The sequence below is a fragment of the Equus przewalskii genome, chromosome 5 (assembly GCF_037783145.1).
Source record: "Equus przewalskii isolate Varuska chromosome 5, EquPr2, whole genome shotgun sequence".
NCBI classification, from domain to species: domain Eukaryota; kingdom Metazoa; phylum Chordata; class Mammalia; order Perissodactyla; family Equidae; genus Equus; species Equus przewalskii.
Window position 1 is genome coordinate 53029595 of NC_091835.1, and position 24515 is coordinate 53054109.

Below are 24515 nucleotides of genomic sequence, written 5' to 3' on the forward strand. Positions count from 1 at the left end.
ATCCTTTCAGTAACTGACGTTATCAATTCTTTCGTCATCTTGTTAACAATGCCAATAATGTCAAACAAATCTTACTTCACTATACAGTGTCTCATCATCACATCTTTACATTATTATTAAATATAGCTACAGTATAATGGACATCTTTATATTTACTAGCCAAGAGCAAGTTTAATATTATAACAAGTCATTATTTTAAAATTTCAGGAAATATATATAAGGTGCTGATATAAGTGTAGTATTTGACAATAAACATTTATGAAAATAGTGAAAAATAGGGTATCCAGGTTGTCATATTCAGTGTTTCACTCTTTAAATTGTTTAGAATGACTATTGTTTAAATTCGAATTATTTGCCTTGATTCACTCACTACAGTTCATCAACATGAAAAAGAAATAAGTTCTATAAAAAATAAAGTTCAAAGTTGGAATTATGACTTTTCAGAAGGATGAATGATACGTTTAAGACAAATTGTTAATATTTTGCTTCCTGATCTCTACTTCTCTAAACTGAATCACAAAAAAATTATGCAGGAAAATTATTTATAAGCCCTATACATTGAGAAAAAGTAATACATTGAATTCAAATTCTCAAAAGAGCAATGCATTTCAGTTCTTAAATAAAGTAAAACCAAGGACACATTTCTGCCTAAAAGAGCCTCTGCCATTTTGGCATGAAAAATCAAGATTTGCCTTATTTGTTTTCAGGTTGATTTTTTCTTTCTTTTGAACGTTGACCTAGAGCTCAATATTGATGGATATGTTCCTGTTCTCTTGACTAAGCCTATGTGAAGTGGAGTTGACACTGGCCGTAGCATACACATATTTCTATAGAGATCAGAAACAAGGACATTGTGCTTTTGTTTTGAAGTGTTCATACCAATGAGAAATGAGGGCAAGAATAAATGATTTGCATAGAAAAGAAATTGAACTCTGGTTTTTCCCGCACCATGACCATAAAATTTACAAATTGTTTTTAATATAAGCATTTTCTGTGAAAGCTTGGAATATTTATGCAGATAATCAAGAAGTTACAAAAACATTCTCCCTTGTAATGTCATGACTTACTTGGTATTGTCTAACCAGTCCTTCACCTGTCAATACCATTATGTAGGCAATCATTCTTTCTATGGTAAGAGTCCATGTAGGCAATAACAAATGGAGTGTGTGGGAACTGGGCAAGGTGGTTAAAAGAACTGGTGGAACTTTGGAACTGGCGTTAAAAGGACCCTCAAGTCAGCACACAAATACCAATATAAATGACCATAGCAGTCCCGTATTTTGTTTCTTTCTCCATCTATTTTTCAAAGATGCTCTTGATACTTGTTTTGTTGGGGGTGGGGTGAATTGTATGATTGCGGGGAAGAAAGGCAGGGAGTGGGAGAAGGAAACACCATCAATGCAAACCTTTTGTGCAGTCTTTTAAAAGTATATATGCCATCCCAGTGATTTACCAATAATTCTAAAAACAAAAGCAAAATTAATGTTCATTTGTTAATGTATACTAAAGCAAGTTCATTAATTTTAATTAGGCAAATTAATTATACAGTATAGTAGTTATTTTCATATATACTTTATAGTTCATTGATATGTCCTTGCAAGACTTTTGACAGTATAGTATGGTGGAAAGACCCTGGATTCGAAGTTGGGCCATCTGGTCTCCACTCTTGGCTCTGCCACTAATTACTTTGGTAAATCCTCCTGTTGTCTGTTGGATGCTGTATATTCATTTCTAAAATGAAATGCCTGAAAGTAAATAATCCTTAAGGTGCCTCATAGCTCTAGAATTCTATGTGATGTCCTTTAAATTTTACTATTTTATGTGGTCACAGAAATTTATAACTGCTTTTATATTATCTTTTTTCATTTTTTCTGGTTCTATGTCCGTGATCAGGAATTCTATCCACATCTTACACTGCTCTTATGGGAAAACATGACCTATTTTCCGAGAATAAGTTATAGCCAAAAAAAAAGGATTGTCTACTATTTATTGAAAAGTAAAACTGAATTTATTGTCTTGAACTACATTTTAACTACACTGCCATATTTTCATCAACCTTCTTACTAAAAATGAGATGATTCGATTTAAAAAATTTTCATTTCAGTGATGTTACATCTTAGGCAGGATAAGATTCTATGGTCAAAGCCTAAGGCAAAATTTTCATGGAGTCAAAATCACCTTGGAAATTTTTTAAATTGCCAACAAAACAGTACAGTAAACAATGGTAGTGTGAACTGTAGTGTCTCTTACTAAATTCAGCACATGCTAGTTTCCCCCAGCACCGGGGCAGTTTTCTGTTTCTGCAACCGAATATCAGAAGAAGTTAGGAGCATTCAGTGATCACATTGTGTGAAAAATAGTGTGTGTGTGTGTGTGTGTGTGTGTGAGAGAGAGAGAGAGAGAGAGGGAGAGAGACTATGAATTTTTGACTCAGAATATATAATTGAATTTGTATATGTCAAGCGAACATATGGTAGGACTCAATCTTATAGATTAACAGTAACATGAGCCCTCCCAGGAAACTATCTATAGGAAGTAACTAAAGATGCGACACTATAAACTTGGAGCCCTGTGCCTTATTGTTAATAGCCAGCTATCTGCTCAACTCCATTTGCTTCTCCTCTCTGCAAAATGGTGAGACCAATTTCCAGTATAAGGAAACATTTGCACATTATAAATAACTGTGAGAAAGGCAAATGACTTACAAAAACCATTAAATAAATTACACATTTCTAGGCACTACCAGGGAAGGAAAAAAACATTGTAGATAAGAAGTGATTAGAAGATACTAAAAGATCTTTCACAAGTATTTACTACATTATTATTCATTATAAAAATATCTAAAATCTAAACATCAATGGAATGGTTAAACAGATAACATCCATATGACTAGAAATATTATTGTTAAAATGAGGTTTACAAATAATTTTAGTGGTATGAAAAAACATTAAGTGATCTCAAATTTATAAAAGATGTGTTTATATTTGCCAAAATAATACATTAATTTCTATTACCAATAACTAAAAATGCAAGGTAGAGGATGGGAAGAAAACTGTACAGTATGTGTCACTTAATGACAGGGATACGTTCAGAGAAATGCATTGTCAGGTGATTTCATCGTTGTGTGACCATCAGAGAGTGTACTTACACAAACCTAGATGATATAGCCTACTACACATCCAGGCCATATGGTACTAATCTTATGGGACCACTGTGGTACAGGCGGTCCATCCGTGGCCGACTCGTCGTTATGTGGTGTGTGACTGTACTGGGTTATAAGATATGCTTTATAACAGAGAAAAACATTTCAATTTTTTGAAACATCTCAAATATTGAGATAACTCCTGTGACAAGATGAGAGAAGGAGTTGCAATTTAAACGAAATTTCAATTTTTAGAAATAAGTAAAGATGATAAAAATGAAGCATCATCATAAACAGGAACTGATAATACTAAAGTGCTCAGAGCACAGATTGAGGTTTTTCCTCCCACTTGATTCCTTTTCCAAAAAAGGGATTTTCTGCACTTGCTTAACACTGTGAAAAATACTGAGTCCAGAAACGACTCTCTGTGAACCAAAACACAAACACCTTCACAATCACGATAGCACGTTTTACAATTTAATCAGAGTTTACGGATCAGGTACTTGGTAAGTGGTAACCTTTACTGCTAACATTTCATTATCTCTGTTATTGTTCTTTCCTAGCTCTTCACACTAATCTTCTCAACAGCCCAGTGAGGATAGACCAGGCTTTCATATCTTCATTTCACTGATGAGAAGAATGAAATCCAGAGTTCTGATTATTTGCCAAAGCTCTAGAGTTCTGGTTCTCATTAAAGCTTAACTGTCAAGTAGACATTTTCTTTTGTCTTCTCTGTTTCTGATAGCTATAATTTTAGCACTTGGAATTTCACCTGTTACACAATGCAAACTTTCAAGTGTAAATTAACAAATATATTAAAACCTAAGGTACAAAACATGATTGATTTATGTTTTCATTTATTTATTTTTTCCTGTCTCCTGGGAAATGGTAAACCATAGATAATTTTGTAATGAGCTTGTTATGTTAAAAGTTAAGGTAAAACACTAAAATACTTTAGTTAATCTGTACAATATCAAAACTATAGATGAAAACTCTTCTATCAATATCTATAACATCAAGATTACAATTATTTCATTCTATTTGTTTGTCCTAAATGGAAGTTGATTATTTTCTTTGGTCAAAATGCCATCGACTGGCAGATCATAACATGCCTTTTAGGGGTTGTGCAAACGGATGTTTTATGCTGTGAAGGCTGAGAGTACTCACAGGTTCATATAGTTTATAAGAAACATGTATCTCCATTTATATTTCTTCTCACGAAGAAAGTAAAGTTTAAATCTAGCCTCTCATATGAATAGTCATTTCTTATGGTAGAATTATTCTCACCAAACCAGACAGGTTGTCTTTTTATCTTGTCCCCTGAGGGGGAAAAGAAAAATATTCATTCCAAATGTTTTTGGTTTTCCCCATAGACATTAAAATGTTATTCCTTATCTCTTTATATACTCTTGAAGCTTCTGGATGGCAAGAACCACATCCTCTACCTCTTGGTATTTTCAGTGTCTATTAGATAACACAGACCCAAAAAATGTTTGTTATTTTTGGCCCAACTCTATCTAGCTATTATTTCATTTTATCAAACTTGGATTTTCTCATTTGGATTAATGTCTTATTGAGGACCAGTCACCAGTGTATGAATATTATTTGCTTCTTCAAGCAATTTGGTTCAAGATTCAGTGTATTTTTTTAAAGGAAAAATAATAAGCTGGACACACTAATAAGTTTAGAAAAATTTAGATAAATCCATGAAGGTTCCTTAATTAGCTAGGTTGGCAATATTGCAAAATTAGCTAATTTCCAAAGCATTGGAAGTACAAGTTCTGTTCACGTAAACATTTTTTTTTAAAGATTTTATTTTTTTCCTTTTTCTCCCCAAAGCCCCCTGGGTACATAGTTGTATATTCTTCGTTGTCGGTCCTTCTAGTTGTGGCACGTGGGATGCCACCTCAGCGTGGCTCGATGAGCAGTGCCATGTCTGTGCCCAGGATTCGAACCAATGAAACACTGGGCCACCTGCAGCAGAGCACGTGAACTTAACTACTCAGCCACGGGGCCAGCCCCTCATGTAAACAATTTTTTAATGTTTAAGTGCCAGGTATTAAGTGCCAGGTATTAAGGTGGAAAACAGTGGAGCTGGAAGGGAGTGAGGAGGGCAGGATTATCCCTATGAATGTGACAGTATGTATAGTACACTTCCCTTTATTGACAATGATTGAGGAATAATTGGTAATTTGCTTGCCTGAATGTTCTTGTTAACTGGGAGCTGTCATATATATATCATTTCCAATTTTTGAAGAATTATAACACAATAAGGGTCAGAAACATAGAATTGGCCATACTTGTTCAGCTTTATAGATTTCAAAAGTTTGGCTGACTATTAATTTATTCATTTTCAAGAAATATTTGCCATGTACCCACTGTCAACGTATAAGAATACGAAAAGAATCTTTCACTCATTCATTCATTCACTCATTAGAAAATTTACTTAAGAAATATTTGATGAGTGTCAATAATATTCCAGACATTGAATGATCAATCATTATCCTTAAGAATTATATAATATAGTAGAGGAAATAAGGCTTATATACAGATACCAGAATATAAGACATTATGTTAGATACCCAGTAAAAGAAATAGAAAGTGTTTTAGGTATTCAGCACAGATGTTAGTGATATTTATTTGTTTAACTGGCCATTGTTCTTTCATCAACCTGATTTATCTTTTCTTCATATACCTTTAAGGCTCTGCCATTAAGAAAGCTGTCTAGTCCCTTTAAAATTTTGTCTTTTGGGTACAATTACTGCTATTTGGAAGAGTACTCTGGCTCACTTATTCTAAACTCACCTAACTCAAGTTTTGAAATGTGCTCCCTTGTTCTATTACTCTAAAATTTAGTGAAAAAAAAATTAATCTCATCTATGCCTTTCACAAGTTTATAGGTTTTGTTCACATAAAAAGAGCCCAATTTCCTATTTTCTCATACAGCAGCCCTTTTTCCTTGGTCATTTCATAAAAGGTACTCACTTCTGAAATTCTACTGAATATAATTTAATCTTTCTTGGATGATTTAGAAGTTACCTTAGGATGTTAACAGTGGCTCAGAGTCATTTTTGTCAATAGCTGCAGGTATAGGATGCTCTGAATGCATTAAAATTGGATTGGATTAAATTGATTACAGAATTGGGTCATGCTCCAAATGCTACCTTCTTAAATATATCAAATTTTACTTGTGATTTTTCTGTTTCTCTCCAAATTAAGAATGCACAGGTTAAACTCTGGTTAATTTAGATTCACAATAAATTAGAATTTACTGTGCACACATGAATTAAACCATACAGTTACATTTTTACTTTTAATACACTTAATCAATCTATAACAACATAAAGCTAAGTAAAGTACTTACATTAGCTGCACCAAGAAGTATTAGTGTAGGTCCAAGACCTATTGTATATATTGATCTCAGCATTACTGACACAAGAAATGGCCGAATACCCACAGGCTTGGAGAAGAAAAACAGCATAGATGTGCAGATTGCAAGTGCTATCCAAAGAAGAACTGAGAACAATGGAGAAAGTGTACCTGTAAAATGTAGAAGAAGTTTAGTTTTACTAAGAACAAAACTAGAAAACGTTAAAATCTTTGCCACTCTATTTTATATAATAATAAAGCAAGTCAAGCTGGAAAGACACTGAATTTCAAAACAACCCACTCTATACATTGTATATTTAGAGGAAATGTCTTTGAACACATTACTCATTATTACTTTTCCAGAAAGTTTGTGATTAATTTCAGGCTGCTTAAATACTCACTAGTTAAGGCTTCTTCCATTAAGTCTGTGAATTGTTCATCTTTCTCTCCTACAGGAGTGATAAGCTAAATACCTTCAATAGAAGAATCTCACTTGGGAATCTTAATTCAAAATTTATGATTAATAAATTTATGATTAACTATTAAATGTACACCTAAATCATGTGGAAGCTGGTATTTGTTTCCAGTGAACTCATACCTTGTCTTGTTCTATTATTATCAAGTTTCTATATTACAGATTCCTCTAAAGAATTCAGAATGTAGAATACCCAGTGTTTAATAGACACAAGCTTTAACTGTTCAAGTGTACATGTGTATATATGTGTATGAGTGTATATGTATATATATGAGTGTGTGTATTCAAAGGCCAACTCAAGTTCTAAAAAAAAATGTTGAACTATTTAAATCATCAGAAAACAAGGTTTCAAATGTTTTAAAAATGAACTCCATTACAAGCAAAATTTCTTTTGAAATTGCCCAAGACAGGGTTTAAAAATATACTTCCCTTTAAAAGAAGTAGAGTTCATTGACATTTGCGCTGACATGTGGATTCAAGGACTCACCCTCTGAAGGTCATGTGGTGCTGCGTTTGCAGAAGTAAATGAAGGAGCAACATTCTTTGGCTGATTAGATCAGCTCTGGGACCTCAGACACATGTCTATAGGCTGATAAAGTCAGAGGGGAAACAACAAAATGGAGACTTTCTACTAGTTATTTCTTTGGGCCACACCTCTTTTTTATTACTTATAAAATTAACTTCTGCATGCAAAATACCCTGAAAGCTTTGGTATGCAGGGCTTTTGCACTATTATCGAAACCATGGGGTTATCTGGACTCTTTCAATGAATGTTCATAGTGAGTGTTAATAGATCAAAAGACGGTAGGAAGAGCCTGTCAGACATTAAAAAACAAAACAAAGTCAGAGAATGAACAGTATTGGTTTAGACATGTTTATTTTTACAATGTTTGTTCTTCCCATGATATCTCTTACAGCAAGCAGTGATGAAAGAAGGTTGGGAGGAGAGATTTGATCTGTCCCTTCACCAAATTTATGATCTGAAAAGATTACTTTGAAGATGAAGAAAGCCAAGGGGTAAATTGCTCTGGAAGTTACCTTCAATTCCTGTCCTCTGGCAATGGTACCAAAATGGTTGCCCAACTCACGTTTAAGATGATGTTGGCATGTAACCACTCTGTGTTTACTAAAACCTAGCCTGAGCACCAACTGCCCTGACTTCACAGATCTAAAAGAGCCATGGAGAGAATAATCTTCAACTTTCTCTCATGCTTATTGGGACGCCATTGGAATGTAAACTCTGTAAGGGTGGGGACCATCTCTGGGCCAATCACAGTGCCTGGCATGCAGTAATAGATCAATATTTGTTGATTACATGAATAAACAAAAACATAATCTGTGAGCTCATTTTGAGTAAGTAAGTCTCCAGTTATAAGTTCCCCAAGTTGTGGCGCTTCACTCTCAACTTTACTAGAACTGCCAACATCTTTGCACATGTAACAACTTTTAGCCAATCACTGGACTCTTCAGGATAATTCATAAGCAATGACTTGGTGTGACATTCTTATTTTAAAAGTCTCAACTTTGGCCCTGATAGGTGCACTGTAGACTGTCATTAATGCCTGGTCACATAAGTACATCTTGACTACTCTTTCTCAGATAGCATCTGGCTTGCCAAGATTTCCCCTTGATTAAATAAGAAATTATAACCATGCACTTAAAACTAGGTTTTTCATCCCTTTGTAGAAATAACTCAAATAGCATCTAACATAGTACCTTGCACACAGTTTAATGCTAAATATGTATTTGTGAATTAATAAATAAATTTAAAAGTTATTTAGGATGGCTATTAATTTACAGTATTGTCAGCTGACAATTGACAATAATTTGCAATCATATTCTGTAAGAATGATCATATGGGTTTCTAGCTGAAGATTTAATGCTAAAAAAAATAAACCAAAACCTTCTGACAAATTCTAGAGAAGATAGTACAGATTGTCAAAATCAATTTTTACCCATTAAGGGTGGGAAAGCAGGGACTGTCTTCTCTTCTTAATACTTTATATTTGTATCAATTTTCTATAATGAGCATGTATTACTTTTCTAATGGAAAAAATTTTTAGAATTCACTTTATACGTTTTTAAATCTTAGCAAGTATGAAATTTGTCCTTTATAAAGGAAAATTCAAACAGCAAAATTGGAGACCTCAATTCAATTCACATAGTGGAACTCTCCTATCTACCCTACACTGACTTGTTTATAGTTTGCTGTATAGAACATACCGCTTCTTATTTCCCAGTCTCTCTTCATTCCTCTGCTTCCTATGTAGCCTCAGAAGACTTTCCTCTTTCCCTCACCTCAGTCCAGCTAAAGCAGACATCCATTCCAAAATCCATGGGTGATCTTCACTATTGTGCTTTACTGCTTTCTTCTCCCTTAATTAGACCATGAGCTCCTTGAGGACAAGGACAACTTTACCAACATTTGTATCTCTAGGGCCTACTATAGTGCCTGGCACATGGCTGCACTGCATCGATGATTGTTATTAAGTTGAATGCATTAAAATCACCTTGAAGAACTTATTTTCTTTAACACAAAGCACTTGAGGGGAAAAACAATTACACCCGAAATTTGAACATGATTTTTTTTAAAAAGAATCGCATGCTATCTAAATGTAAGAAATTCCCATTGCACCAATTTTCTCCACTAACTAGTCTGCCTTTGCCAAACGGGGCAGGGGTGGTTGGTATGGCAATGCTCAACTTCTGAATGGCCATCTAGAAGAGTCCGTAGCTCCAACACCTGCCACTTCAGCCCCAACCAGCAACGCTTCATTCCTCAACTTTGGCACAAGTTTCTTTTCCAGATAAACATACGTTAAACAAATAAACCAATCAGCCAAACAAGGAAACCAAAATCAAAACTTGTAGCCATACAAATAAGCCCTGTATTCTTGAATAAATTCACACAGAGCTCTGCAAAGCCTGGCAATGAAAGGAGATTATCTGCAGCAGGGGTTGGGAGGGTGGGGTGCCCTATAAGCTGATCCTCTAGAATCACCTTCCCCTCAAGTAGCTCCCTTTAATTATCGTACACTACCACCGCAGTCAAAGGGAGACATTACTTTTTCAGTTAATATTATAACCCAAGTGTGAAGCAGATTATCGAGGCACAAGTAATTCCCAGCAGCTCATTTGTGATCAGGCTGGAAATAGGCTTGGAGAATGCATACACAGCCCATTCCCTCTGTCCTCATTGCCACAGTGGCCTCAGTGATTCTGGAGCAGCTTAATAAGGGTCTGGGGTTGGGAAAGGTGGCCCATTTTGACCACAGGTCTTTTTCTGGCCCAGGCTTCACCAGGTGATTTGGTAATCAACTTCTATACCCAGAATCCAGGGACCTCAGGGTTGGATGGAATCCACATATTTATTTATTTTCTCTTTTTTAACTTTACATTTCAAAACTCTTTCAGACTTACGTAATAGTTGCAAATATAAAACAAAATCCCCATATACCCTTCATCTAGATTCCCCAAATGTCAAACCTTACATAATCACATTACAATGATCAGTATCTGAAAATTAACAGGATATACTACTTTTATCTAATCTACAGACCTTATTCAAAGTTCACCAATTGCCCAATTAATGTCCTTTTTCTGGGCCAGGATCACTCATTGCATTTAACTGTCATGTCTCTTATAATTTGGAAAGTTCAATCTTTCTTTGTCTTTCATAAGCTTGAAGAGTACTGGCCAATTATTTCGTAGAATGTCCCTCATTTTGGGTTTGTCTGAAATTTCCTCAGTTTATGCATTTTTGGCAAATGGTGCAATGTTGCTGTGTCTCATTAATAGTGACATTAACATTGATCACTTAGTTAAAGAGATTTCTCCACTTTAAAGTTACTATTTTTTCTTTTGTAATTAATAAGTATGTTGTGGGGAAATACTTTAAGACTACGTCAATAACTTGTTTCTCATTACACTTTTTCATCTAACATTCACCTAGTAATTTTAGCACCCATTGATGATTTTTACTACTGTGATGTTAGCCAAATGGTGATATTCTATGCTCATTATTACTGCTAAAATTATTAATTGGAATGCTTTGTAAGAAAGAGCTTTCTCTTCTCTCCATCAATATGGACTTCCAGATTTTTTTTTTATTCTATGGGTTATTATGTATTACTATCAATGTTTTTTTTTTTCTCAAAATTTCCATAATTATGGCCACTGGGAGGACTTTCAAGTTGGATCCTGTGTTCTTTGACATGTCCCCATAGCTTTTTTTTAGGTTATTGGAAGGAATCTTAATGATCAACTAATTCATCTTTAAATCATCTCAAAGTACTCCTGGCAAGTAGTCATCCAGCCCATGTTCGACCAAATCTGACATTAGAGAACTTGTACATCCAGCACAGAATTTCCCTTCTCCAGTCAGTTCTGATGGTCTAGTGTGCTTATCAGTCTTACCTTTGTTTCCTCGGCCTTCCTAACTATGCCTAATAACTGAAGTTAGAGATCCAGCTAATCCTGACCAAAATTTTAACCTTGAATTCATGAAGTTTTAATAATTTATCTAGAACTATAATCAGATTACCCAAACATAACCTTGGGATTCCATATTGCCAAAATGGCAGCTCATGCCTTCCCCTTTCTCTTAGCACCATCCCCATACTCAGATGCTTAGGACTGAGCCTCCATCTTGGTTACCACTCTTAATTTCTATTCAGTCCTTTTTGAAGAGTAAAGTCTGTGTCTGCACCTGATGATGAAGCATCAGGTGTTCCAGTCTTTTTTTGATGATCCTATTTCCTTCTGAGGCTGGGGTCTTACTCCAAACTCTACTATGCGGTTTCAAGTTCTTGTTCAAGGACCAGTTGTCATTGAATTTCTGGACTCCATTCCCAAATTACTGGGCAAATCTTCCTAAGCCTCAGATTCTACATCTATGAGGATGAAGTGCTTACTTTACAGGACTGTCAGGAGGATTAAATGTAATTATGTATGTGAAGTGCTTAGCATTTTGTCTGACCCAATCTAAGTGGCAAACAACATCAGCTGCCATTATTATTATCAATATTACTATTGTAACTGTTATTAGTCTGGTGAGTATTAAAAATGTTTCAGGTGTTCCACTTTCTCCCAAATGAGTAAAGAGTAGATGTCTAGAAGGGTGGCATTGCCCATTACTATTATATTGGATGTACAACAGGTGGCAGCAGAGGCTATATACATTGGCTCTGGTAGTCAAGTAAGCAATATTATGGAATGGAACTCAGGGGAAATTGTATCCTGTATGAAAATATATCTTCTTCTTGTCTATATGCTTCCAACCTAGTCATCCATGTAGAAAAGTTCTGGATTAGAAACAAAAGAGTTAACTTTCTACTCTGAGATCTGCCATTTTTTAGCCTCTCTGGGCTTCCATCTCTTTATCCATCAAACGAGGATTTAATATTAGACGGTTTTCAGAATTCCTTCCATATCTAAGACTTTAGGCTTCTATTAAACAGGACTCTACAATTTACTCTCAGCATTCTCTGTGCAGATACTAATTTATCATTTCATTCTGGACTTCTCTCATCACAAGACTTACATTCTTGTGTCAAGAGGGCTATCATCGCTAAATGAGACTAAACACAGTGAAGAGAAAGTTATTTCCACTTCCTGCTATATTTGCAACTTCCGCACAATGGATGGCCAAATATTCACCACATTTTCATTTGCTATTTAACTGACAAATCCACTCCATTGCTCAATATTCTTCTGTTAGCACTGGCATGACTTCCAAAAAGTCAAACTTTCTTATGTCCACTCATATCATACCTAAACGTTAGAACTTTGATATCTGTTGTTATCTGTAATAGTCCTTTGCAATGGCAAACTACTCCTGGATTCCCATTTCCCTTCCTGCTCACCTCAAGTTCATTTGAAATAGTCTTACATACCTGTTGTTCTCATCAGATCATCCCTTTCACTGGGCTTCCCTCTGTAGTATTAATATTTACCGTGCAACAACAACAATATTAACAACTAAGCTTTATCAAATACATACCAGGCATTATTCTAAATGCTTTACTATAGCATCTCATTAAATTCTCACAATAATCCTATGAAGAGATGAGATACAAAAGCACCTTGTGGTTATTCTTTGCTGATATCGCTCATCTTCTCTTCCAAGCCATTCTTCACATGTCCATTCCAAAGTTATTTACCTGATTGTATCCCAAGACTGTAAGACATTTTCCCATACACTTTGCCAGACTTAAACAAAACAACTTCCACGGTCCCACCCTTTAGCGTATTTCTCCTCTATTTCCCATTTCACTTAAAATGGGATAATTTCTCTTTGTTTTAATAAAAGCTCATGTATTATTAGCTTAATAATATTAATTTCATAGTCAATTATCCCTGTAGAAAAGTCCTATATTGGAAACCAAAGTGTTAACCTTCTACTCTGAGATCTGAGATACTGTCTATTATTATATTCTGTCTTACATTATACATTTAAAAATTTTTTTCAGATTCCATGTATGCTCATTATAGAAACCTTAGACAAGACAGAAAGCAAAGCAAAGAGTGCAATATAAATTCCACTATTTAAGGTAATCACAATGAATATTTTAGCATAACTTTCTCATTTCCCCATATATTTATATAATTGAGATGATATAGTATAAAAATGCTTTTGGTCATAATAATTAAGTAGAAATAATAACTTTTTTCATTGTCTTATTTGCCAATATATAATATAGCTCTAAGACCTCCTTTGTTTATGAGCTTTTTGAAAAATAACATTTGTATTACTGTAGTGTTCTACAGCATTTATTCTACTTACCATCATTCTCTACTTCCAATGAATATAGAAAAATCTATTTATCAAGAATTAAATTATTATTATTTTGAAGCTCTAAATAGCTAAGCAAGGCATTGAGTATTATTTTTAGAACTTTACAATATTTATCATCTAAAGAAAGATAAACACTTGCCTTCATCTCCATCATCCCCAAATGGGTAAAAGAGAGCAACAGCTAAATTGATGAACACAGCCAAGTTGAAGGAAATGCTTCCCCAGAGAGATATGTGCCTCGAGAACCAGAACAGCGCAGGGTTATCTAGTGAGAAAGAAGTACAATGGGATATAACAGAAAAATAAATTGTGGTTTCAACACAAGAGCCCTACTGAAATAACATTTTACTAAATGCATTTTTGTGAACCAGTGTAAAAGCACATTTAAAGAAATATTTAACATGACTTTATTTTAGAAAGTTTATAATCAATACCATAAGGGAGTTTTCTATTTGATTCCTTCTTTATCCTTTAGCCAATTTACCCCTAAACCACTGTAGAAGAGTGAGTAATTCTGCAATTGCTAAAGGTGGTCAGAAAAGATGATCCTGTAATAATTCTCTTTAATATATTCCTAGGGCAGATTAGGGGAAAGATAGCTTAGCAGCTGCCTGGGGCCCCTTTTGATGGAATGGTATACATCACTGTAAAATTTATACTTGATAATTTGTAAACTGATAACTTGATTTGTAAACTTGATAACTTGATAAACTGTATCAATTTATAATTGATAAATTGGTCCCTCTCCTATGCCTTACAGTCAAATAAAAAAACCCAAACTCCTAGCACAAATACCTCTCTGATGAAAATTCCTATGACACAGTCACAGTTATCTGAAACTCTGAAACTTAACAGCATGGCATAGTACTGCTTACTAGCAACTAGTGATTTATATTATTGAAGTTTTAAACCTTAATCCTTTCTAAGAACTTGTTGAATCTGCAACAGCAGAAGAAAATAAAAGATACAATAAGAACTACCAATAAGTGGGGAAGGCTTTGCTGAATATTTTCAGAAAAGGGATTCTGTGTCTGTCATCAGAAATGAATGACACAATGCAGCTACTGAATACAGTGTACATCAATCAAAAATAATTTCTTTCCACCTCTCGTAAATAACGAAACAGATATGTTAAAGCATATAAGTTTGAAAGGGAGTCAAATTTATTAGCCTGCCCTGGGCACCCACATGACTTCTTCAGGTCTTGTCCGTTCTCTAACTCTTAATATAATAAAATCAAGTTTAAATTATTGGAGTTAATTGAGGAGGAAAGCCACAGTGATTTTCACATAGAAAGAATACACTTTTCAAATTATGTTCTGTGCATTCCGATCTGGGGTCTCCTGCTTACTTATAAATTGCACTTCCCTTCAGTACATCTTGTTTTCCTTCTCTTAGAATGCAGCATTCCAACACTGGAATAGGCTCTCATAAGCGATGGCATTTAGTTGACTAACACACCATAAACTGTAAACATCTGCATCTCCATCATTCCTGAATTAGAAGTCCTCATTTTTTTAAAAGATTTTATTTTTCCTTTCTCTCCCCAAAGCCTCCCAGTACACAGCTGTATATTCTTAGTCGTGGGTCCTTCTAGTTGTGGCATGTTGAATGCCACCTCAGCATGGCTGGATGAGCGGTGCCATGTCTACACCCAGAATTTGAACTGGCGAAACCCTATGCCACCAAAGCAGAGTGCATGAACTTAACCACTCAGCTACGGGGCTGGCCCCCTGACATCCTCATTTTTAAAATTAGAAGATGTTGACGCATAGATTTGTGATTACAAATTCTCACTTATAAATCCACCAAATGAACTGGATTCTGTTTATAACCTCATAATAAGTTGCTTCCAAATTTTAAAAGTAAAATGTACACTGAAAACTATTTTAAGATTTGTTTTTTTGATAAATGACAAAATATTTATCCAAAATAACAGACCCCACAAGCACTAGTTCATTATCTAATTTGCTTTTTTTGTAAAGGAGAAAATGTATGATTTTCAAATGTCCCAAATAAAATCGTTGAGTTTTCAGATGTATTTTGGAAACCCAAAATTTTCTCTGAATTCCATAAGGTTCTACATGGTAAAATGCTAAAGGAGAGTAATTTCTTTATTTTTCTCCAACATTCTGCTAAGAAAGCCTGAAAATGCTTGCCATAATCTTATATCTGAAGATGGTGTTTCTCAAGCTCCATTCAAATTCATGAACCACACTCATTAAAGTTCCTCGAAAATTAGAATGATAAAAACTGTTGAATAGAGGTATTGAGAATGTATGCCTGCTTATCCGGAAAATTTTCCCAAAAGACAGAAAAGATCTAACCAAGAATTTCCCCGTATGAATTTTTGTTAAAAACTCATGATATTCCTTATCTGGGAAAATAAAGTGAAGTTTATTTTAAACTTTAAAACATTTCGATTTTAAAATTCAATATTTCCAAATGGACTTGAGTCCTGAAACATAAGTAATGGAAATTACATTACACTAATTTTTAACTGTAACTTTTACTGTAACATTGCTCTGTTTGAATACAAGCGTCACAAAATTTTAGTCTGAGTTGGTGAGGTAAAGATATGTTGAAAGAAAGAACAACTTTCAGAAAAACATTAAACAATCCACTCAATCATCAGATTATAAGACAATAGAGGATGAACACGCCGGTGCCAACGTCTCCCCATCCCATTCAAGGACTGTTAAGGCCAGTCAGGGCCTATTCACGGACTTCAAACCTGCAGCTGTTCAACAGTTGAAACAGACAGCTTCAACCTTGTATTTCATAATATTTATAACATTATAGGATCAGCACTAAAACATGATCTAATTACTCAGAGTTTTCTGTTTTCATTCAGCTGCAGGTGTCTTGGCTCCAGTTGTAGACTGAGCTCACATTCTTAAGCCTATAAGTGATTTCAGAAACATCAGATGGCAAGAAATTAAAAACCAATTTAAATGAATGCTGCCATACATCCCAAAGTACCAATTTATCTATCATTATGCTCAAAACTAAGCATTTTAGTTGATTGTACTTACTCCTGATTTTCTTCTGCCACTTCATTTCATTGTAAAGATCCTCTGTTTGCTGGAAAAAGTCATTCACTTTACTTCCTTGTTCATCCCGTTCAGTTGTATTGAACACACGGAACTTGGATTCTCGTGTAAGATATTCACATATATTGGGGACGGGAAAAACTATTTGTTCCATGGTCCTATCGTGCCGAACAATCTGAAAAGATTAATTTGCACTTGTTTTAGCCTTTGGACACCTCACTCTAAGACTATTTTTTGTCTGTAGCACAAATTTATTAATGATATTTGATTAATTCAGTTACGAAAAAATATGCCAAATTGAAGTATCTAAAATAGTCCTTTACCATACTATTTCACATTTGTCTCTTCAAATAAATTGACTAATGTATCTTCAATACTATAACTTGTTAAAAATAACAAACACCAAACTCTTTATTCTTTCTGAGTTAGCATTAAACTTTTGCCACTCCTTTTTATTTTCATAAAGTACATCAGAGAACTAAGAATGTCTTAATTAGTAAGTGATGGGCTAAGTAACCTTAAACACAGCACTTGGTATATTTCTATCTTGATCTTAGCCTCTTCTTCCTAAAAAGGGCTGCTGAGAAACAAATGATACACTCAACGTCATGTGCCCTAAGTTCCACACAGAAAGGTGCCCTGTATCATTAACGTGTTTTCTCCTTCACCTGTTTTTGTAGGTCTAATATCCATTTAAGCATATACTCAGATGTAAATATTCATTATTTTGAACTTCTCTTATTTGGTATTTATGACAGTTTAACTTTAGACAAAAATAGGCCAGTCAGGGCCTATTCACGGACTTCAAACCTGCAGCTGTTCAACAGTTGAAACAGACAGCTGAATATTTTCATACAGCTTCACTATGTAACAAGAATGTGTGTAGACTCAATCTCAAGGTTCACGTTTATATACTCTGCCCAACCCTCAAGAACGAATCAGGATTGATGAAGCCAGGAGAGTCATTCTATTTCCCTTTGCCATTGACTAGTATAGTGCAAGCATGTGACCTAGTTCTGGAAAACGAGGCATAAGGAGAAATTTCCTTGAGGGGAGGGGCCTTCCAGGAAAGATTCTGCTTCCTAAAAAGGCAGACAGCTGCATAAGACAAACAAAATAATAACAACAAACCAAATACACAAAAGTTCCTCTTTGCCTGTATTTTCTTTCTTCTTACTTAGAACAAAAGGTTGTGTAAGGCATGGTGCTTGAAACTTTGGTAGCCATTTTGCAACCATGAGGTGGGATATCACCAGCATAATAAAGAACTTATTAAGGAAAGGTCTGAATGTGTGAAGACATCACTGAGTCATTGAATCAATGATAGAACTACTCGTACCTCCACACTTCCCATTATATGAAATAATCAAATATTTTTATTGCTTAAATAATTCCCAGTCTGCCATTTTGATACTTGTAACTGAAGCTATCTTAAATGATATGTTATATATGTAAATTACATGCTAGAACACTATCATAAAACAAGATGAAATTCAGTAATGGTACATAAAAATTTCTGAACATAGCTTAAAAAACCCAATTGTATGAAAGAAGAATTGAACCTATTTGGTATATGGTAGGAAACTATGTGGATAAAAATAAGGTTTACTTGATCCTACAGCACCAAACATTTAAAAAGAATCTCAAGGTGCATTTCAGAAATAGTATCTTGATTATTATAAGCCAAAGTACTCAGTCTCTTTATGAAATGTCATGTTTGATTCTGCCTGTCATATTTTACAAGGGGCACTGACAAACTGGATGGATTACTGAAGGAAATGGGAACGTGTTAACTCTAAAAAGCCAAAGATGGATAATTTTTTCAATGTATTTATTCACCAAATGCTTATTCAGTCCTTAGGCAAGAAACCCTGGGGAATTCAAAGTGAAAAAACAACACGAACCCCAATCTATGAAAGCTTGCAGTTTATTAATCATGATCGTTCTCCAAATGTTACAGCCAAGCTATCATGTTGACAGGGGAACATGTTGACAGGGGAGCAATGCTCTGAAAAGTGGGTAAACATTAAAGTGGGCTAGTGTGCCCTCTTTATTAAAAAAAAAACTTTCTAATTATTAGAGATGCTCCAAATTAGATCATGTCCTCCGGAAGTAGTGAGACCTCTATCACAGGAAGAATTTAAAACAGAAGCAGGATCATTAGAGAGCAAATCCTTAGACAGGTGGATAGACCCCAGGTAACCCACTAGGTCCTTCCTATTTCCTAGAGTCTTTGAGTCTACAAATTATGAACACACTATTATTTTCACCACTAGGTATTTTTGTGGTTATGTTCCAGTCACAGGGTTCAGGTTTGGAAATACAAAGATGACTGAGACCAGTTCTTGCCTCAGGTAAGGGAAAAGTGACATATAAGAAGCTAACAATAATCCAATGTGATATATTTAACAGAATGATCAAACTGCTGTGGGAACATAGTGGGATGAAATTAATTAATGCCTGAAGGAAGGAGGGGAAGCCTCTCTGAGTGGGTCTCATGAGTTGGTCTTTGAGCATGAGGATTGGTCAACGTGAAGAATTCAGATCATCAGTCCAGACCACTCCTTTAAATCCTGGAATTTTATATCTGGCATTGTGGATGCCTCAAAGTCACCTCAAATCCAATTTATCTAAGAATCAACAAATGATCCTTCCCTGCCTTTTAACTCCAAAGCTAGGATACCCTTGTGTAACTCCAATTTCTATCCATTTATTCAAAAGAAGCCCAGGGAGCACCTTTCTCCACACCATTTCCCTCAGCCTAAATGTGCAATCCAACATCAAGCATTGAGCCCTATACACACACACACACACACACACATATATATAGATATATGTATATATGATATATTCATGTATATTTTCCTCCAATCTAGACTGTCATCTTCAATACCACAATCTCTAACCTTTTATATTCTTTTATATCATATCTTCCTATCTGATGAACCTGCAATCCTTAACTCACTCCCTTTTCCAAACCTTTCTCCAGATAGCAACTACAGTAAATTTTTGAAAGAAGCCATCCCCCTACTCTGTTCCTTCATCCCTTCCTTTCATTTACTTCTACCTGAAATCCTATGCCCAACATTTTTTTTCCTTCTTTTAAAGATTGGCAGGTGAGCTAACATCTGTTGCCAATCTTCTTTTCTTCCTCTTTTTTTCCCCAAAGCCCCCTGGTACGTAGTTGTATATTCTAGTTGTAGGTCCTTCTGGTTATGGCATGTGGGATGCTGCCTCAGCATGGCCTGATGGGGGTGCCATGTCTGCGCCCAGGATTCAAACCGGCAAAACCCTGGGCTGCCGAAGTGGAGTGCACAAACTTAACCACTCGGCCATGGGGCCGGCCCCCATACCCAATCTTCAGTAGAGAGAAACTTCTACCCAATCTTCAATATATTCTTTATGGCAACCTTCTCTGTGAAATCTATCCTGAAATTCCCCCGGCACAGTTAATTAGTGTTTTTTCTACATTTCCTTGGCCCTTGATTTATACACTTACTATATAGAATTATCTTCTATATGTGTATGTAATCAGTAGCGAATAAATGCTCAGTGACCATTTATTGAATTTATATATTTACAGCTACATCCTTCCTCACTGCTGGAAAACCAGTAAAAGTCCAACTTCCACAACAGCCCCCATCTCTCACACACAGTTATTAACCCAACCCCTACCTCTGGCTTACTCACTCTACCTCCTATATCTGATCTCTTCTAATCACCAAGCTTTGTACTTTGGCTTCTGGGACCTTCCTCAGAACCTTCGTGGTTTGATGATCTATTTGCATCAGATTTCTGCAGCTTCCTGACTTTGCCAGCCTCCCAGTTCCTAGGCACTTGTAGTAAGCAATATTTTTCCTGTTGGTCCAGTTGACGGGTTCCACTAGGTCAAGTCTCCTACCAAAGCCGCAGTACTACTAACGTTTATAAACGTGAGCAAGGAATCCGTTTTGTGACACAAGGTAATCATGCTCATTATTCCAAAGGTTTGGCAATAGTAAACAATAAGATACAGTAATTACGTATCTTGAGAGTTAACAGCAGTGATGCCCATCATGCACTTTCCTAAAACTAAAAAATATCTGCCAAAGTGAATGAATGTATGAATGTAAATTACAGACGACAAGCATCAACTGCTCTGCTCACTCCTGCCTGATTAGCTCTGCCAACCAGTATCAAAATGATACCATAGCTAGTAAATGACAGCCAGGTGGATCTCAGAAGACGTAAGTCCATATTGACCTACACTTCTTGAACTGCCACCAGCCAATAATAACGTCTCATTTATGACGGTGGGTGGGGTCAATTGTTGCAAACTGAAAATGGAAACTGTTAATAACTCTATTCTAAGTTTATGATATCGATATGAAAACTTTATTAGTGCCTTCCATGCTTCCTACACTTTTGAATACTTGCTTACACAGAGATCTCTTTAATAAGCCTTCTACATAATTTTTAAAAAGAAACCTTTTCTTGAATGATAGCTTCTATTACAATAATCCTTTCTCTAAAACCCCACTGCTCTGCACTGATTGTTTTCATGACCCAAACAAAACTAATCTTATTAATTACAAAAGAAAATTTACATATAGTTCTGGTCCAAAATCAAGACAACTTTCAAAGATGTGCATCTCAATTTCTTATAGATTACTCCTCATATCTCATCTTTTAGTATATACTTTTATAGTTTATATCACTCTATTCTGCTTCATTGTTCTAGGAAACAATTATGAAAATGGTCTGATATAGAAAGTAAACATATCTTTTCACAGTTGGTCTCTTTCAAGAAATAAGAGATGGTTACCTCAATCTGTGCAGTGTGGTTGGCATAATACTTTAAGGCTTCATCTCCATCATCTGGATCGGATCCTGGTTTGAGCATCTGCTGTAATAGTTTGTTGTGGCGGGCCAGCTGGAGGGGAAAAAAGATTTTGAGTCTTTTTTCTCCTTTATTGGAGACAAACTTTGAAATTACTTAGTCCACTCTTACACACAGCTTCACAGTTCTCAAGTTAACACAATTAATTACATTGCAGAAAAGCATGTCTATTTCAAAGGCATAAATAATGCAATCACAAGGATCAGCTATTACTACGTCAATCTGACATTGTTATTTGGGAATCTATATGTTCTCAGCATGAGAAGATGGAGTCTCTCATGGACTGAAGACTGAGTCCAGAGTAGATGCTCAAATTAATATTTGTGGATTAAATTTATATATTCAACAAATGTATAATTACACCAGGAAGAAGAAAAGCCCCCAGTGACATATAATTGATATTCCCTATGTAAATTTAAACTGCACGTGCATATAAAACAACTTGATCAACAATGTGATAGTTCAGTGGGTAGCGGTATCAATATAAACGGTAGCTTCCTATATGCACATAAATAGGTATCTGCATTTCAAAAGAGTTTCTTTTATGGCATCTAATCAAAGCTCTACATTAGCAGTTTGTATTAAAGTCTTATACTTCTCCATATTCATATGTCAAAATGGACGCTTTATGGGTACAGATCTCAGTTTTATTGTAACTGAAACTGGGCATTTAAAAAACAAAAATTTCACCAAAATTATCTTAAACTGCTGTTAGTAAAAGGAATCTTTCTCTCTCATTTGAATGTCGATGGCATTTGTTGGCTAGTTCTCTCACTTTGTAGATAACTAATATATATTGCCTTCAATGTTTCTTTTATGGTTGTCTTAATTCCCGAAACTGTAATGTCTTTAACCTTTCAGATATTCTATTTATGCCTTAAGTTCCCCCAGGGCTTCTGGTAACAAAGAATCTCCATATAATCCTTTTACTGCTAGCACAGCTCCTTTTACTGCTAGCACAGCTCCCGTCTCTTACTCTGTGCCAGGTACTATCCTAAACACTTACGTACATGATCTCATTTGATCCTACTAAGAAATCCTGGGTTACGCATTCTTATTATCCTCATTTTACAGTTAGGGAAACTGAGGCACAGAACATTTAAAGGATTTGTTCATGATAACATAGCTAGAAAATGACAGAGCCAGTACTGAACTCAAGCAGTAGGTTCCAGAGTCAGGATTCTTATCAACATTACAAGCAATAAGTAAGTCTTTGTATTATTCGAGAGATGTTAATTCAAATTGTGATTATAAAGAATGGAGATAATTTTAAACAATAATCCAGAACCTATAAAACCAAATAAGCATTATCTTTGGCAGTGATAATTTGGTAAATTAAATATTCATTCCAGTGATGCTGCTCTAGAAGGAATCATTTTCGAAACTATGATTTTAGAACTGGCTTTTGCTCAAAAAATAAATATAAATCACTCAAAAAAGCCATTTCCGTTTTATATTTACATTTTATTTTTGACTAAATGTGAATTTTACAGATTTTTATTACAAATTGTAGTCATGAAACTTGTTGTATCTTGTAGCTGTTTCTAAATCTTTAAACATGTTTCAAAGGATAAAATTATTGTAATCTTTTAGACACTTCAGCATGTTTTAAGAAGTGGCTGGTTCTTGAAGGTAAAATTGGCATGATTTGTTTACAGATTGGATCCGAGACACGAGAAAAACAGAGAAGTTAGGGTTGACTCCAGAATTATTGACCTGAGCACCTGAAAGTTTAAAAATGGCATTTACTCAAGAAAAAATGCAGAAGCAGCACATTTAGGGGGAGAAAATAAGGACTTTGGTTTTGGACACTTGAAGCTTTAGATATCACCCAAAAGGAGACGACGAGCAGGCTGGTGAATATGTTTGTCCGGAGTTCTGGGCAGAGGTGGGGGCTAGAGCTAAACATTTAGGGACTGTCAGTATATGGCTGATATTTAAAACCATGAGCTTTAGTGAGATCACCTTTTGAGCTTAGATGGAAAAAAGAGATTCAATGAATTCCAATAGGGTTTAGGAAGATGAGAGGCATCAGCAAAGAAGACTGAGAAAGTTGGACCAGGGAGGTAGGACAAAACCAGTGAGACCAGGTATCCTAGAAACCAAACGAAGAAAGAACTTCAGGATGGAGGGAGTGATCATCTGCGTCAAATGTTGCTGACAGTCAAATGAGGACTGGGTCACTGGGTTCAGCAATGTGGAAGTCACTGGTAACCTTAAAAGCAGCAGTTTCAGGCAGTGGTGGACAACAAAGCCTAATTGTAGTGAGTTTATATAAGAATGGGAGGAGAAGAAGTCTAAGTAATGAGTATAGGCAACTCTTGATGAGTATTGCTGTAAGGGGGAGCCAAGAAATAGGGATAGGGTAAAAGGGAGGGTTTGGGATTCTGTTTTTAATTTTTCTTTTTTTTTCTTTTTGAGGAAGATTAGCCATGAGCTAACATCTGCCACCAATCCTCCTCTATTCTTGCTGAGGAAGACTGGCCCTGAGCTAACATCCGTGCCCATCTTCCTCTACTTTATATGTGGGATGCCTACCACAGCATGGCTTGATGTGCATTGTGTAGGTCCGCACCCAGGATCCAAACCGGTGAACCCCAGGCTGCTGAAGCAGAACATGCAAACTTAACCCTTGCACCATCGGGCTGGCCCCAGGGGAGGGTTTTTAAAGATGGGAATCCTAATATCATGTTGAGAGAGATGAAATATTTGCTAGAGCAAAGTCCTGATTAGGTGAGAATGGAATGATCTAGTATGTGTCAGCGGACAGGTTTGCCTTAGAAACAAATTCACCCATTGTG

General features: G+C 35.5%; 1 protein-coding gene across 2 annotated transcripts in view; it reads right to left on the reverse strand.

The window, feature by feature from the left end:
• ITPR2 (inositol 1,4,5-trisphosphate receptor type 2) overlaps window positions 1-24515 on the reverse strand; it is a 473043-nt gene that overhangs the window by 90625 nt on the left and 357903 nt on the right. For both annotated transcript variants that reach the window (XM_070620853.1, XM_070620852.1), the window contains exons 46-49: window positions 21640-21747; window positions 16818-17010; window positions 13922-14047; window positions 6507-6682 (exon numbers count right to left, since the gene is read on the reverse strand). In XM_070620853.1, coding sequence (XP_070476954.1) covers window positions 6507-6682; window positions 13922-14047; window positions 16818-17010; window positions 21640-21747 — 603 coding nt within the window. The remainder of the gene's footprint in view (window positions 1-6506; window positions 6683-13921; window positions 14048-16817; window positions 17011-21639; window positions 21748-24515) is intronic.